The following is a 15,208-nucleotide window of genomic DNA, read 5'->3' on the forward strand; positions in this document are numbered from 1 at the left end:
CAAGATACCTCACGCTTACCAAACACGAAGCCCGAGATCAGCACATCCACCAAATCAAAGGAAGCAAGCCAACAATTCGAGAACACCACATGGCCATTGTATCGGCCCTTGCTAAAACCAAACCACACAATACAAAAACTTAAAACACAGACAGAGAAGAGAGAGAGGTATAAAACATGTGACATGCTCCCACCCAAGAAAGCGCCGCCCTCCCCCCCTGCCGTCGTCGCCTCCAGTCTCCAAAAGAGAGAAAAAGACAAGAGAAAAAAATAAATAACAACCATACGCGCGCAGTGGTCATGATCCGTTCCCTCATCAATAACTCGTCAACTCATACAAGTAAAGTAGCACAGCTACCTCACCATCACTCCCCCCTCCGCTGCCCATACCCCCCACCGCCATGATACCCCCCTCCACCACCACCACCACCCATCTTCTCAATCGAACTCATGATCCCACTCCGCAACCCCAACCCCGACCCCGGCCGCGGCAAACCACCCCCACCCGGCCCACCACCAGCACCATGCCCCACCGCAGCACTCTTGGTCCGCTCATGCGCCATCCGCCCGATGCGGCTCTCCGCAGGCTTGCCCAGGCCCAAGCCCATGGAGCCGCCCGGGGCGCGCAGGCCCGAGGCGCGGAAGCTGGTGGGTCCCGTCGACATGCGGAAGCTGGGGTTGCTGCTGCCAGTTGCTGCTGTGGTGCCGGGGGTGCGCGCGCTGGTGGCGAGCGAGGACGACAGTCTCCTATTTGGCGTCTTGGCGGTTACCGGGGGCGGGCCTTGGTGTTGTTGTTGTTGCTGGTGTGGTTGGTAGTGGTGTTGTTGTTGTTGTTGCTGTTGCTGCGGCTGGTAGTGTTGCTGTTGCTGGTAGTGTTGCTGCTGCTGCTGCTGCGCATAGTGTGACTGGGGAGGCGCGGGGGCGGGGGTCGGGGCGGGTTCGGGCTCCTCGGGCACGCTCGCGACAAAGCTCTGCTGCATGTTCATCATCTCCTCGGCCAGCATGACCAGCTCGCCCTTCTCGACGCGCTCGCGCTCCAGCAGGACCCGCAGGTCGGCGTTGTCCGCCTGCACCGTCTTCAGCACGGCCTCGACCTTCTCCACCTCGGCCTCGAGCTCCCGGACGCGTGCCGCGTCGCGCGCCTTGTCCGCGCGCCGCTCCTCCTCCATCTCGGCCAGCCGCGCCGGGTCGATGCCGCCGCGGTTGTGGTTGTTGTTGCTGTGGCGGAGCTCGTCGTTGTCGTGGTTGAGCTGGTCGACCTGGGCCTGCAGCTTGCGCACCTGCTTCTCCCAGCGGTGTTCGTAGCTCTTCTTGAGCGCTGCGACCTTGGTCTCGTGCTTGCTCTTGTAAAGCGCGTGCAGCTCGCGCGCAACACGCTCGACTGCGATTTCAACCTCCTTGTTCGACGGGACAGGGGACCGGTTCTCAATGCCCGACGCGGCGGCAGCTGCGGCGGCCTCCGCGCTGGCCTTACCGGCGCGCATGCCCGCCATCTTGCTCTCGGCGTCTTGCGCCATCATCTCAGCGGCCTCGCGGCGCTTCTCGGCCTCGTCGAGCTTGAACTCGAGCTCCTCCCGCTCGCGCTGGCTCATGACGATCTCCTCCCTGACCTTGCGCAGCACCGTCTCCATCTCGCGGCCGCGCCGCTCCCAGCTGTCCTTCTCCGTCTGGAGCGCGCCCTGCACGCCCTCCACCTCGCGCAGTTGCTCCAGGCACTCGCCTACCCGCTTCTCGGCATCGCCGACGGCCGTCTTGAGCGACAGCACCTCAGCCTCTTTCCCGCTGAGCGAGGCCTTGAGGCTGCTAATCTCAGAGAGGAAACCGGATTTGAGTGACTCCAGCTCGCGGGGCGTGATGGTCGGGATGCTGCGCGGGGTTGGCGCTGGAGGGATATCAAAGTCGAGGAGGTTGACGAGGTTGTTGCGCTGCGGCGTGCCCACCCCGTTGGGCGTCCTCGCCGATTGCGCGGTCTGGCCCCCCCGCCGGGACGGGGTTGGCTGCGCGCCGTAGGTCCCGTACCGCATTTGCTCGGTGAAGTCCATCAGGTTGGTGGTGCTATTGCCGTTGTCGTATGATCCGTTACCCCGCGGTGTCCTCAACGCCGATGAGTCCTCTGACCTGCCGCTGGCTCGGGGGGTCGACCCGCCCGCGGCCGAAAACTTGGTTGGGCTGTCGCTGCGCGTATTCGCTAGCATGGTGAGGTTTGGCACAGTCGAGAATGCGCTGAATGTGCTCATCATGGTATCGTCTGCGGCCGAATGGTCCTCCTCGGCAATCCGGCTCTGGTCGTAGGCAGCCTCGTGCCCCATCGACATGGTATGGTCACCATCGTGATCCACACCATCTGGGCCGTCGTGCATTACATTGTCGTCGTCCTCAAAAATATCGATAACGTGCTTCAACCCCTCGTTCTCCCGTACCTCCTCCCGTACCTCGGGCAAGCTAGCCTGACGCTCGCCCGAGGAGCGCCGCTCATCCGAGGGCCGCCGCGGCGACTCGCTGCGGGAAGACCCCGGTTGGCTGATCTTGACCGGGAACCGCTTGATCGGGGCCGACTTCCGCGGGCTCTGCGGTAACGGCGGCGGGGGCATGGTCTTGGCGGGCGACGATACTTCTTCGGCGGGTTGGGGCGACGGCGACTGGCTCTGGGTCTGTGCCTCGATCTGGCTCTGCTGGTGCTGCTGGAGTATCTTGAGCGGTGAGAGGCCGCTGCCCGAGATTATGCGGGATCCCGGGCGGGCCTTTGGCGGTGAGGGGCCACGCTGGGTCGGAGAGGTGATTTCATCCCTGATGTGCGACATAAACGGAGAGGAGCTGTCGGGTTCGTCATCGTTGTTGCGGTTCTCGGTGTTGTTATCGGCGGGTTCCCGGGCATCGAATGCTCCATGGCGTAGGCTCGCCGGGGTCGTCGAGTAGTTCAACGCCGCGCTTGGGGTTGGCGTTAAAGGCGCGGCCATGGTTGTACGAGAGCGTACAGATCGTACGAATCTGTAATTAAAAAGAAAGCCAGTGGTCGACCGACCGTTTATTCTCGGAGCGCGAGTCTCAGATCAATCGCGCGAGTCGTGATTCGTGTTTGCCAAATCAGAGTCTAGCGCTTCTTCAGAGTGTGTCAGTTGTGGGTTTGTGCCGAAGTGGATGTTTCTCCCTTTCTGGGAAATTGCTTTTATTGCGATCGCGCCCATTCCCCACCAATGAACGGCGAAGCAACCGGCTGTGGCTGTTTACCGTTGTGGCCCAGCAACGGTTAAACCACGTGACTGCCCCTTTTCGTATCCAACCGAAACTCACCGTCGTCCTATCAGGTTATCCATCTGGTGTGCTATCAACAGTAACTACATCAACTGATGGGTAGTTCAAACACCCCGTGCTCTCACTCATTATCAAGATGTTTATCAAAAACACAATATTATTGCCAATCATAAATTAAATATTTCAATTTACCTAACTGGCACATAACCCCCCATTCTTGTGTTGGAAAGGCAAACATCATAGCTAACAGAATGAGATAGATAGCCTTTCATGAAACATAAAACATCATCTCTTACGTTGCGGTCGGGAAATGTCAGAAAACCGTAGCCTCAACCTCAACAGGGTTTTGCTTCTGCCCGATGTGAAGGTAAAACCAATGAAGCAAGGAAGAACGCGCTGAGAACCAAGGCAGGGAGCGAGGGCGTAAATACTGCAACGAAACACTACACTATGAACACCTGTAACCGTCATCCCGACTGTGTCGGCAACGCGTGAAGTTTCAAGAAATCTACCACACCGGCAAGCCCCCTGTGTATCTCAGGCTGGAAGGCCCCTCTTTAACAAAGTTCCCTTCATCAAGTCGTTACCAATGGCAAAAGCAACATCTCCAAGAAAACAAAAGACACCAGGCCAGTGCCCTTCATTTCCACCCTTGCACCCGCAACTTTTAACGCGCAGTCAAGCAAAGTCGTTTGTCATAAGCGTCATAAGCAAGGAAAAAGGACGAGCAGAATACGGGAGGAAAGACGAAAAAAAGAAGTCTGCTCATGCCGGCCCCATCCTGCAATCGCCCCCGAAAAAAAAGAAAGCGGGGGGGTTGTCAGGATTCCCGGTTTTGTTGTTTGGTTTGTTCATTGTTCGTCCCTGTCGTGACCATTACAGCCGCCTAGGATCGTAAGCAGGCGCTGCGTCTTTTTCTTTCCGGCGCGAGATATTGAAAAGAGGTCGTCATCCGCCGAGCGAGCGGAAAGAGCCCGGCTTGAAGGTGCTCATTAGATTAGACCCAAACCCATGCAACCCGTCATCCATCAAGCCCGTATACAACCATTACCAGGACATCGAACAAAAAGAATCGTAGCTCGAAGGAGCATCCCCGAGAACCGGGCTGGGAGGCTTAATCCTCGTTTCGAAAACGGATACAGAAAGGGTGTTTGGCGGCACACGTTCAAAGTCCTAGCAGCAGGAACTTTACACCACAACTAGGTGGGTCGCTTCACCTGCGTCGCTGCGATGGGATCGCCGTCGCCGGTTGTGCCATCTGTGTATTGTACGTGGGGGACGGGATTGAACCGGAACCGTCGTGCGCGGGCTTCCGGCGCTTCAAGTCACCCTGGTCGTCATCATCGTCCCGTCGCCTCTTCGTTGAGGTCACTCCGTTCAGAGCCGGTGCTTGGGTCTGATACCCGTTTTGTATCGAGCCAGACAGGTCACCTTGGCTAGCATAGACATCGTTGGTCGATGAGCCGCTGCCAGATCCCCGCTCGTTGCTGATTACGCTGTACAGGTTGCTCGACGTCTGCCCTACACGCGGCGGTGTGCTGTATCCCTGCGGTGCATAGTAGGGCTGCGGCGCGGGAGCAGTCCTCGGTGTGGCACGCCCTGACCCGGACTGGTGTGGGGAACCCGACATGTCAGCCGGCAGGTGGGAGTGCTCGTTTTGCAACGACGCGACCGGGGGGGCGTTGTAGTTGTAAGAGCTCCGACTTGGATCGTATGTCCCGCTGTCGTGGGTGTACTCGCCGTCATGCTCGTGGTCCGCCTCTTCCTCGGCTCCTGTTCCGTTCTCGCCTTGCCCGGCATGCATGATACCGTTCGCCGGCTTTGTCTCCACGTGCTCACCGTTAGGGCCGGGGGCGCGATTTGACGGGGGGCCCATTTCGCTCTTGACGTAGTTGTTGATTGGGTACATGGGCCTTCCTTGAGGGGCCGGGTTCGGGGGCGGGTAGGAGGAAGCGGCCGGTGCGGACGGCGCTTGGTACATGTGGCGCGAATTTTCGTAGGCCTGGGTAGCCGGCGGGTAATTCTGCATGCTCTGAATCGATGAACCCGGAGGGGTGGCCGCCGGTGTGTTGGGTAATGAGCGGGCGGCGTTGTGGCTCAGGCTGGTGTCGATCGAGATCGGGTTAGGTCCTTGGCCGTTACCCATCCCTTGCTGGTTCCATTGGAAGTTATCAGAACCACCCATGCTGCCCATCACGGTCGAGGCGCTGGTGGGCGGCGTGGGGAACGAATGGGCACGATCCAACGAGGGACGAACAACGGTATGGTGTGGGGGAATGCCAGAGTGGGGCCCTGGCAGGGCCAAGGAGTGGTGGTGCTGTTGCAACGACGGCAACCCTTGAGCAGGCTGAGAAGGCCGCATGTTCTCCTGTTTCCGCTGTGCTGCCGCGGCCATGACCTGGTTTGTACGACTCCCAACGGCGGTACCCGGCGGGCAGAGCAGACTACCAATGTTGTGCACAAACAGCGGGTAGAGAAGCTCCGTAATCTTCTCCTTATTCGCAAAATCTAGCGCACGATCATAGGGGATCCTGTAACCGCCTTGTAAGCGAGATTCGGCGGGCGGGCAGGGTTCAGAACGGCGCAACTTACCATACTCCTTTCAGATGCATGGGGCCGATCTTGACGACATGGCGAACCTTCTCGCTCTTAAGAATGCCGTCACGTCGGCCGCGTGTCATGCCCGCCACGTTGAGTAGCTTCGTACCGTTGATCATGGCATTATCTGGTGAAAAAGAAGACCGGTCAGTTGGGCGGCAGAGAGGAGGCAGGAACACCTCAAAACTTACCTTCCCTGCGGGCGACGCAGATGCCCCTGGCCTCGACTTGAAAGCAAAGTGAGCCCTCGTCCTCCCAAAGCGTCGCCGTGACGCGCGGCTTCATGCCAGGAGGTTGAATCTGGCCGGTGGTGTCGAAGCCAGCCGAGTACGAAGACGGGCCCATGCCCTGTTGGCTGACGCCCGGCAGGGGCAACACGGGCTGTGGCGCGTTCATGGGGTTGGAAACCGGGGGTCCCGCAGGAGGCGTCAAGCCATTGGTGTAGGCGTACTGACTCCCGTATTGGGGCGGGGGGTATTGACCAGGACCGGGCTGCAGCAGAGGGGGCTGGGAGTGCGGGTGCGGATGTTGATGAGGGTGTTGGTGCTGGTGCGTGTAAGGAGATGTCACAGTCTGCGGCGGCGGTGCCTGACCGGCGGACATATGCTGAGGGTAGTACATCTCGGTCCCTTGGCTGTTCATCGCTGGGTAGTGTTCGTAAGGGCCCTGGCTGTGGGACGGGGGCATCGAAGACGCCGCGAGCGCAGGCGAGAGAGGTCCTGGCGTCTTGGGTCCGTTGGTGGAGGCGGCTGTGGTGAAGGACGACTGAGAGCCGAGGTTGGAGCTCGACGCTGACGATATAGAGCCAACCCGGGGCGACGAGGTGCTCGACGAGTATGCCTGGGTCACGTGCGTAAGAGCCAGGGACGGCAGTCTCTCGCTATACAACGAACGCGGAGCGTCCTGGTGATAGTACGATCCGTCCGTCGAACCCCGGGGTTGCTGCTGAGAATTGGAGGGATCCAGCTTTTCGGTTTCTTGCCGCAAATGGCGAGCGTCTATCTTTGCTGTTTGCTGTGGTGTTGGGCACTATCGAACGGTGCAATGGCGAAAGAGACAAAAAGTTGGTCGGGGAGCGTTCAAGTTGGGGGGGCGTGGGCTTGAAATAGGCAAACGAAAATCTCAACAGCGAGGGGATGGGTCAAGTCCAAACGTCTTGATGCCCTGGGAATGGATGGATGTCGGTAACACGAATTCCCCGTCGATCTGACGTCTTCTCTGCGGCGGCGAGCGGTATGTATGTTTGTAGTGGGATGCACTCTCCTGCGATCCAGAGACGCTGGTCGGTAAATGTCGGTCCGTAGAATCTGCACGCAAGTCATTCGTTAGCAGGTGTTCAATGTTGAGGCAGACTATTCCCGGTTGCGTCTTGTAACCCTCGCGCATCCAGCTGCAGGTCGCAAAACCCTGGCTAGGAAGGGCCCGGGAGAAACCAGAGGCAAAAAAAAACGACGAGATGGGATGAACAACAGGGCGGGGGGCAGGCACACACGGAGCGGGAAGCACGCACTTGGGATAATTGAACCTCACCTTCCTCGCACCTCAAAGTCGTCCGCCTCGGATCCGGAATTAGGAGAGAGGTCGGCAAGGTGTGAGGAGGAAGGAGGAGGAGGAGGACGAAGGGAAACGGCTTGATTTAGGTGGAGGGAGGTTCGAGAGACGATCAGCGAGCAACGAGAAAACAGAACGCAGGCCCGGTCTGCCGTCCCGGCCCTGTGCGATGTACACCAACCTGGCAGTTACAGTGGGCAGTGACATGGCAGCCGCTGTTGCCCCCCCTCCCCTGTCCGCTCGCCAGCCGCCAGCTTCCAGTCAAGGGGGTCGGAAAGCACCCACTACGGGAGAGTGTCTGGGTGGATCCTTGGCTAAGAACAGGGTCGCAATCGAGAACAATCTCGACTTTCAATTCTGCACTGTGTTAGCGAGCAAGGGCCAACAAACAGCTGGTTTGGTTTGGTTTCCGTCAACCCCATGCCGGTCTCTGTTCCGTCTGTGTGCGTTTCCCCACACAAGCGTTGGTTGGGCATCCCAATAGTCCGCCAACATCACCAACTTTCTTTTCCTCCCATTGCGCGCGCATTACATGTGCAGCCGATTACTTGAGGCAATGGAGGTACCGGTAACCAGGCGCTTCACGTATTCGTACTCAGCACTCCGCTTCCCTCCCCATTCGCGTTTTTTCCCAGGTAACCCGCCCTCATCCTCGTTTACTTGCGGTGTCGGCATACAATCGGTCCAAGGCGGCGAGTTCGGGACCAGATTCAGACGAGCTGGGGCGTGGTGCGCTGTTTGAACCTGGCTTGGGCAAGGGTTTGTGAACAAGGGTTAGAAGACAGCGAGGTTGGGGCTTGGCTGCCGGGGCAGGGGAGGGGTAACTCGGTGGCTCGAGGGCGTGTGCATAGGGTCCAGGTTTCCATAAAGTGCGAGTTTCTCAACGTTAAACTGTGCAACAAGAGGTGGGGTTGATCTTGCGGGCAAGAGACGGGAGGAATGGGCCTGAAATGGTTAGCGCAAAGTGCGTGGCTGCCCTAAACACACAGTTGCAAGTTTTCAGACCAATCTGACAGGTCGGCTTGGATTGGCTGAGCTCAGATCATGATTGAGCACTCGAGTCCTTCTCTCCCCGAAGCTGAGCCAAGCAACGAAGGGCATCTCTGAGGCCCCCAAAAGTCCGGGTCGAGATGGTTTTGAGGTTTCTCATTGATTACAGTTTTATATTTCCTCAACCGGTCGGCTGAATCTGTTCACCGAATTGGCCGTTGATTCCCATCCAGAAGGAAGGTAAAACGGCGTGGTATTCGTTCCCGTTGATCGTTCAATCTACAAACACAGTAATACAGTCTCCGGCTTTCATCAAACAGCGAGGGCCAGATCGGTTCCCAAGTCCCAACGGCTGCAAGACATGGAGCAGAAATCTCCGATTGACTCCATGCAAGTCTGTCGATGCAGGGCAGGCTGCGTTTCAGTCCCTCGCCTTATTTCTTGGACCTCGGCCTTTCATGTGCCAGTGCTGTGCCAAGATGTCAACTGACTCCGTTGTGTGCAGATTAATGGCCATACCTGAACAGATCAACGCTTGTCTGTAATTACCACTGCCGCCTGCGCAATCAGCGAGATGGCTCAACGGCTGACCGTTGCCGTTGACGAGACATTTGCACCCTCCAAGAAAAGGAGGCGTCGAGCCAAACACTCCCCCTTCCTTTCATCCCCCCAGGAATCATCTCCGAAGAGAGACTTCTTCCGGACCCCACCACTTTGGTATCTGGTGGCGTGGTAAGCAAGACGCTTTCGCTTACCTCCCTTCGTCGTGGCTGCCGGGGACTGGCTCAGGCAAGGGTCAGCCGACGGCCAGGCCCGCCCCAGGCAGCCCGCTGGCTCAAACGCTCGATCCAATTCCAACTCGTCAACCAACCTGTTGAGAAGGATTGTATTGCGATTCGCTTGATTTCCAGACTTGTCTCAGACCGACAAGTTGGTCTTCAGCCCCCCCTCCTCGCTCAAGGAAACCAACGGTGCTTGAGCTGTGGTACACCGCAGCGCAGGGTCCAACGGCAGGACCGAGGACACGCAGAACCGCCGGGTCCTCATGCTGTGCCCTTCTCAACTGCCGTGCTGGCAGCAAGCCGGCTGGTGATGAACCTGCAGAGAGAACGTGGGTGAAGCGGCGCGGGAGCGTCTCGTCTCGCTAGAGCTCAATGCCCTCCCATGTTCAATTCCCCGGGCCGCAGCCTTGCCATGCTTCTGCGTCCGGCATAATGAGATGCGGCGCCTTGAGCCTCAACCCACATGGCCCACTCCATTCGGAGGCTACATCAAGCAAGAGAAGAGACACCGGGCACTGCCCAGCACCGGGAGACCCGAGCCAACGGACCGCAGTCTCGGGCTACCCGACACTTCGACAAGAACTATGTCGACCCCTGACTCGTGAGTTCTGGCATGATACGAATAACTGCTTCGCCTAGGAGCCGCGGCGCAGACAAACGAACGCGAGGAACCTGGTTTGCTCGATATGGCCAGAGCGACACAGGCTAACTAACTGTGCCGCAAAAGTGAGCGCAATTCTCCATCAGAATTGTCAAAAGGGACCCCGTCAGCCAATATCAAACAGAAGCAGCCGAGGAGAGAGATCTCCTATCCAGCCACACGACGATCTTTCCCTTCTCTCGTCACCTTCCCCCGCACTGTGAGAGTCGCAAACACGCCTCCAGAAAAAGCACCTCTGTAGCGCTTTCCCGCGCCATGCGAAACGGCCACAGCCGTTCTCTTTCGGGCTCAAGCAACATGTCAAAATCCGTGTCCCGCGTTCCTCCAAATCAAGACTGAGACTCCGGATCGACGCCCGTCTTCAAAAAAAGAAACGGGCCATCAGAAACACTGGGTCTCGGCTTGCAGGGTACCCCGATCCAGACAAGCCAGACTCCCCAGGCTCAACAACACTTGCAGACGGGCCAATGCACAGCGGTTAGGTGCTTGTGCGTCCACCTCTAATCGTCGGGCCGGCCAATCATGGCCGTGTCTGATGGCGCAGCTCTCGCTGGGTTGCTGGGAGAGGGGTGCTAATTGTGTTTCAGCCGCTTGCTTCTGGCAAGGCGTACCGGACGGTGCGCGACCTCGCCCGCACGGCGACTAGACCTCTCCGCGTCATGGCCCCGGTTGAAGCTCGCTCACGGCCAACCACCTGATGAAACATGTCGACGACGCTTGTCGAGATCCCTCCCGGCTCGAGCAAGACATCTTCCCCCCAGCCAATTTCGTGCAAAAGCCCCCCGGGAAGACCTCCCCCCGCATGGTCCTGTGCAGGCTTCCCGCCCGGAAGCCAACCCAAGACTGGGAATTTCGACGCCTCTGAACCCGACCGGCCCGGAGAATGTGGGTGTCGTGATAGCAAAGCCTTCCTTTCGGGTCTGGCTTGGACTTCCGCGCCAGCTCCCGGTGGGTTGTGGTACCAAAATCGCCTTCAGTCACCCAATCAGCATTCACCACGTCTCAAGCCCACACCCACAACGGGAAACCCTGGGGGGCCAGGCTGGCGCTCTCCTCATTCCAATCTTTTCATCCTTCGACGAGGGCCGGCTGTGTGCTGTCATCACGTCTTTCGGGTTCGGATGAAGACAGAATCCGCAATCGCAGTCTGGGCTCTTGTTATCAGGTAAAACTGCCGCGTCTTTTTTGCCACTCATGCCTCTCATGTCTCTCAGCCCTAGCTACCCACTCTCGAGCCACTACCCCAACCCTTCGGGAGGACGACAGGATCATGCACATCATACATCGGGCATCGCAAACCCTTTGCACACCTACTGCCTGCGGTTCCTATTCGTTAGAAACAAGCTGCACGCGCGGACCGTTTTCCGCCTTACATGACAGCCAGGATGGGGAAGGCGGTGGGTGGCACAGCCGAGAGGAGATGGTGTGGGGGCTGGCGCGAGAAGCTGCCAGACTCACAGTGCGACTTGTCACAGAGGAAGCTTGCCGTTCATTGAATTATTGCTCCTTCTCAGCAACTTGAGCTTCAACACCAAAAGGCCCCTGTATCGGCCTTTGTCCTTTACCACGGGCTCGATTTAGCCTCTTCCAGTGATATTGGCGTTCCTTCCTAACTTCCGACTCGGTCCCGCGATCGACATTCAATCCCCGTTGGGGAAATGCCTCCTGTATTCATATCTCGGTTCTTCGTATCGACATTCTAAGTGTCTCGCTCGCAAGCCAAAGTGGCTGAAAAGATCTCTCAAGCCTCGGTCGAGTTCAGTGTCCCCAGGAACCATTTCCTCAACAGCATCTGTGTGTTTGACAACTCGAAGAAAGCATGCTGCTTGAATGCTCGCTCTCAACGGGTACAACTTCCCGATCAGAAAAATGCCTCGGAAACATCGCACTGTGCTCTACTCCCCGCTCTCACCGCTACTCTTCGGCCCGCTAAAGCAACGCCCTCTTTTGGCTCCCGTCGAAAGTCGCGCTTGACACGCGGTCCCGTCGGCGAACATCGAACGGCGCTTGCCAATGAAAAGGCGCCAAAATGGCCTCCCCTAACCGCTCCCATTGCTCCAACCATGGATTCCCTCGTGGCCCTGGTCCCGATCAACAAGAAGTGTGTTCAAACCTTCAAACAGTCGGCCAAGGAAAACATTGTTCTTGACTCGAAGCAGTTTGGTGAAGGGCTGATTGCTGAGTCTCTCGTTTGGATGTCTTAACTAACTCCGAAGTAGTTTCCTAGTTAGTGCTTATCATTCAGCAGGCCCGTCACTCCAAACGAGGCATTCTCTGAAATCCTCGCTCTCGGGATTCTCCGTCGTCGCCCCAAAGTAACTCGACTCGACGGCGAATCGATGGAACTTTGCCATGTAGACATGTCCCACAGTAGTTTATCGGGCCCGTCATCCGCAACCACAACAAGCCAAACCAAGCGAATCGCGAATCTATGTACCAACGAGGGTCGCGAACCGACCAAAACAATCGCCAAAAATCACTCAGCTGGGCGACTTTTTGGGGCTTTCAAAACAAACTAACCCCCCCCAATCCGGGACGGCTTCTCTGCCGCGGCGGGGTTTGAATGGCTCTTTCGGCGCAGTCGAGGACCCCCCTTGCTGTTGAGATTGAGAGAGGGCCGAAAAGTGAACGGCCGTGGCGTGGGCTGATGGCACCCCAGGTCGCTTGCCAAGCTTAGCGTCCCCTGTCGTGGCGGCGCTTGAGAGGAGACTCGGCTCTGCCACCATGTCATTGCGGGCGGCTCCGGGACGCCGCATCAGTCGCCTCGAGGGGGCCCATTCATCCAGTGCGGGAGAGATCGTGCCTCTGCCGATGCGCTGCCCGACATTCTCGCCCGCCCCTAGGACACATGTCAAACTGGCAGCGGGGGAGAGATGCATTTTCCCACACAGGCGCGCGCAAATGGGGTCGTGGGGAACGGTCCCCGCGCGAGATCTGACAAGCGCTCTGCGTTGTACATGTGTATGTATTATGTATGGACGTACCTACATACATGCTGCATGGGACGCGCAGGAAACAAAGCCGGGGGAGCAAGAAGGGGGAGCCGAACCCGCCCCTCGTTTCCGCCCGCGGCCGGACCACCACGCATCGCATGGGCGGGCTTTCGGTGGTGGTGCGGCCAAGCAAAGTTGTCGTTACCCCCGCTTTCCACCACCACCCCTGCCCTGCCACACATCTCCAGTCAGGGTTGCGCTGCATGGAAGGGTTTCTCGGAAAAGGCTTCCAGGGTTCTCGCTACTGGGGTGGAGGGGTGGGGGGAGGGTCTCGGGCACGCAGCGCAGCATGCCCGACGTGCAGCTGTGGACCAGATCTCCTACCCTTCCGAGATCGCGCTGACCTGTGATCGATTCCCGTCGGGCAGGCATCTGGGCAAATGCCAGACGGACAAGGCAAACACAGACCCTTCCAGAACGGGGGGGCGAGGGGAGAGGGGAGGGGGGCCGACGCGAGGAGGGCCCCCGGGGCATCCGGTGGAAAATCCACCAACAACAATACCGCCGACACGTTCACGTTGGAGGCGAATGCGGAAAAGGGGAGCGGGTTCCTTCTTGTTCGTTCATACATACACAAGTTAAACTGCCGGGATCATCGTCTGGGGGGGGGGGGGTGGCGGGTCGCCGTTGTGTGTCGTGTCCATCATTTTCTCCCCTGGGTTTGACAGCGGCGGCAGAGCATGGCATGGCAGCATGGGCATGCAAGTAGTCGCAACCGTGGAGTCCCAACTCCACGCAGCGTAGGAGACACGACCGGACTGCAAGGCAAGGCAACGCAGGTATGGTTCGCAGGTGCGGTGCGGTGTGTGCGTGTGTATGTGTGTATGTGTGTGTGTGTGTGTTCCCCCGTGTGCGAAAGACCGGCGCCGTGCCGTCTGTCTGTGTACCGGTATCTGTGCTGTGTTTCGTCTCGCCGCCGCCGCCAGCCCTCGACCACAGATTGTATTATATTATATTATCAAAACCCGGGTAGCCGACAGCCAAATGCCTGGCCGAGAAGGAGCGTGCCAGGAGGGACGGCCTGGCGCAAAACCACCGAACCTGGGTTCGCTTTTTCTGCGCCCCACGCCGGGGAGAAAGCGTGGACACGGCTGGGGGAAGGGGGAGGGGGAGGGGAGGGCAATTGGAGACAACTTTTTTTTCTCACTGTCCCCTTGTCCTGGGCCCGTTTTGGCCAACGACAACGGACAAGCCAATGGCTGCGGCGGGAGGACAGGCCGGACAAAACCCTCGCCAGAGCTTATCGGTGAGAGTGAGAGGGAGTGAAGAGAGAGAGGGCCACTTAATTATCCCCCGAGGGCACAGCACACACCAGGACACGCCAGCTTGATGAATCCCCCTCCCTCTCAACAACCACCCTTCTCGTCGGTTTGTCCGTGAGAGTGTGAAGTTGCAGCGGCACAGACAATAAAATCATCATCTCGTCCGATTGAGGACCCCCCCCCCAACCTTCCCCTCCCCCCACACCCCGGCCGTCTCTCTCCCCGAAGGCACGCTCCGCTTATGCAAGGAGCTAGGTCCCCTTGCTGCCACCTGCTCCCCCTTTTCCTGCGCAAAGATGGAAAACAAATCGTCCTCGTTTTTTTTGGCCCGTGCTGTTTCAAAACATCCGTGCTCATTGAGCCGGGATCGAGAGCTACCCATGAACTACCCGTGCTACCCTCGAGGGGAGTTTATTTATGGGCAAGATACTTGTATGTAGTGTGAAAAAAGCAGCAATTTTGCCTCCGTCCCGGGATTGAATCCCTCCAATTGATTTTCTCTCTGTGCCCCTTCAAATAAGCTGCACTGTGCATGTACAACGGCGGAAAACCCAAAGCCAGGAAAACATGGGATGAGCCCGGGTTCAGGTCTTTCGGAGAAGGAGGGGGTTGGTTGTTGTGCGTGCTGTTGTGAGGCGGGGGTGGGATGGCGAGGAGGGGCGGGAAAGCGGGGAGAGAGAAGCAAACAAGGGGGGCCATGGGGGGCAGGGGGGGCGGAGGGACAGGGACCAGGCCGGGCGGGTTCTGTGTGCGCGTGTGAGAGCTGGGGCCATTGGGGAGATGGATGGATGGTCGCCGTGCATACCCTACTGTGTTGATTATGGTGGCTTACTCTTTTCGGAGTAATACCTTTCTTGGTAAGCGAATTCGTGGTGTGTCTGCTGCGCTGTTGTTGGTTGTTGGCGCGGCGGAGTTGGAGGTTGGGGGTTGAGGGATGGGGACGAAAGAAAGGAGAAGAGGCAAAGCATGAAGTTTGTCGTCATTCTCGAGCAATGGGAGCAATTAGGTAGCGGCCGCACTGTAGTCAGCTTGTTAGCTTGTTAGCTTATTTGGATGATGGATGGATGGATGTCTGAGAGGGGCACCGTCGTTCCCGGATCTTCTGCGCTACTGCGTAACG

The 15,208-nt window shown here is 58.2% G+C and overlaps 4 protein-coding genes across 4 annotated transcripts; 2 read left to right on the forward strand and 2 right to left on the reverse strand.

Annotated features, from left to right (window-relative positions):
* Positions 1-37: 37 nt before the first annotated feature.
* Positions 38-2,956, reverse strand: F5144DRAFT_588417 (uncharacterized protein; the record flags this gene model as incomplete). Its single annotated transcript, XM_066789923.1, has 3 exons — positions 38-111; positions 505-1,380; positions 1,474-2,956. The coding sequence occupies 3 exons, from the start codon at positions 2,954-2,956 to the stop codon at positions 38-40; spliced, it is 2,433 nt and encodes an 810-aa protein (XP_066648061.1).
* Positions 2,957-4,306: 1,350 nt separating this feature from the next.
* On the reverse strand, positions 4,307-6,753 carry F5144DRAFT_21383 (uncharacterized protein). Its single transcript, XM_066783071.1, has 3 exons — positions 6,041-6,753; positions 5,844-5,976; positions 4,307-5,782 (listed from the first exon to the last, which is right to left on the reverse strand). The coding sequence occupies exons 1-3, from the start codon at positions 6,534-6,536 to the stop codon at positions 4,465-4,467; spliced, it is 1,947 nt and encodes a 648-aa protein (XP_066648062.1). The 5' UTR covers positions 6,537-6,753; the 3' UTR covers positions 4,307-4,464.
* A 5,776-nt stretch (positions 6,754-12,529) lies between these two features.
* On the forward strand, positions 12,530-13,525 carry F5144DRAFT_21465 (uncharacterized protein). Its single transcript, XM_066783077.1, has one exon. The coding sequence runs from the start codon at positions 12,707-12,709 to the stop codon at positions 13,406-13,408; it is 702 nt and encodes a 233-aa protein (XP_066648063.1). The 5' UTR covers positions 12,530-12,706; the 3' UTR covers positions 13,409-13,525.
* F5144DRAFT_21466 (uncharacterized protein) lies at positions 13,526-14,279 on the forward strand. Its single transcript, XM_066783078.1, has one exon. The coding sequence runs from the start codon at positions 13,643-13,645 to the stop codon at positions 14,090-14,092; it is 450 nt and encodes a 149-aa protein (XP_066648064.1). The 5' UTR covers positions 13,526-13,642; the 3' UTR covers positions 14,093-14,279.
* The last annotated feature ends 929 nt before the right edge of the window (positions 14,280-15,208 follow it).

The sequence above is a fragment of the Chaetomium tenue genome (assembly GCF_020726465.1).
Source record: "Chaetomium tenue strain MPI-SDFR-AT-0079 chromosome Unknown F5144scaffold_1, whole genome shotgun sequence".
NCBI classification, from domain to species: domain Eukaryota; kingdom Fungi; phylum Ascomycota; class Sordariomycetes; order Sordariales; family Chaetomiaceae; genus Chaetomium; species Chaetomium tenue.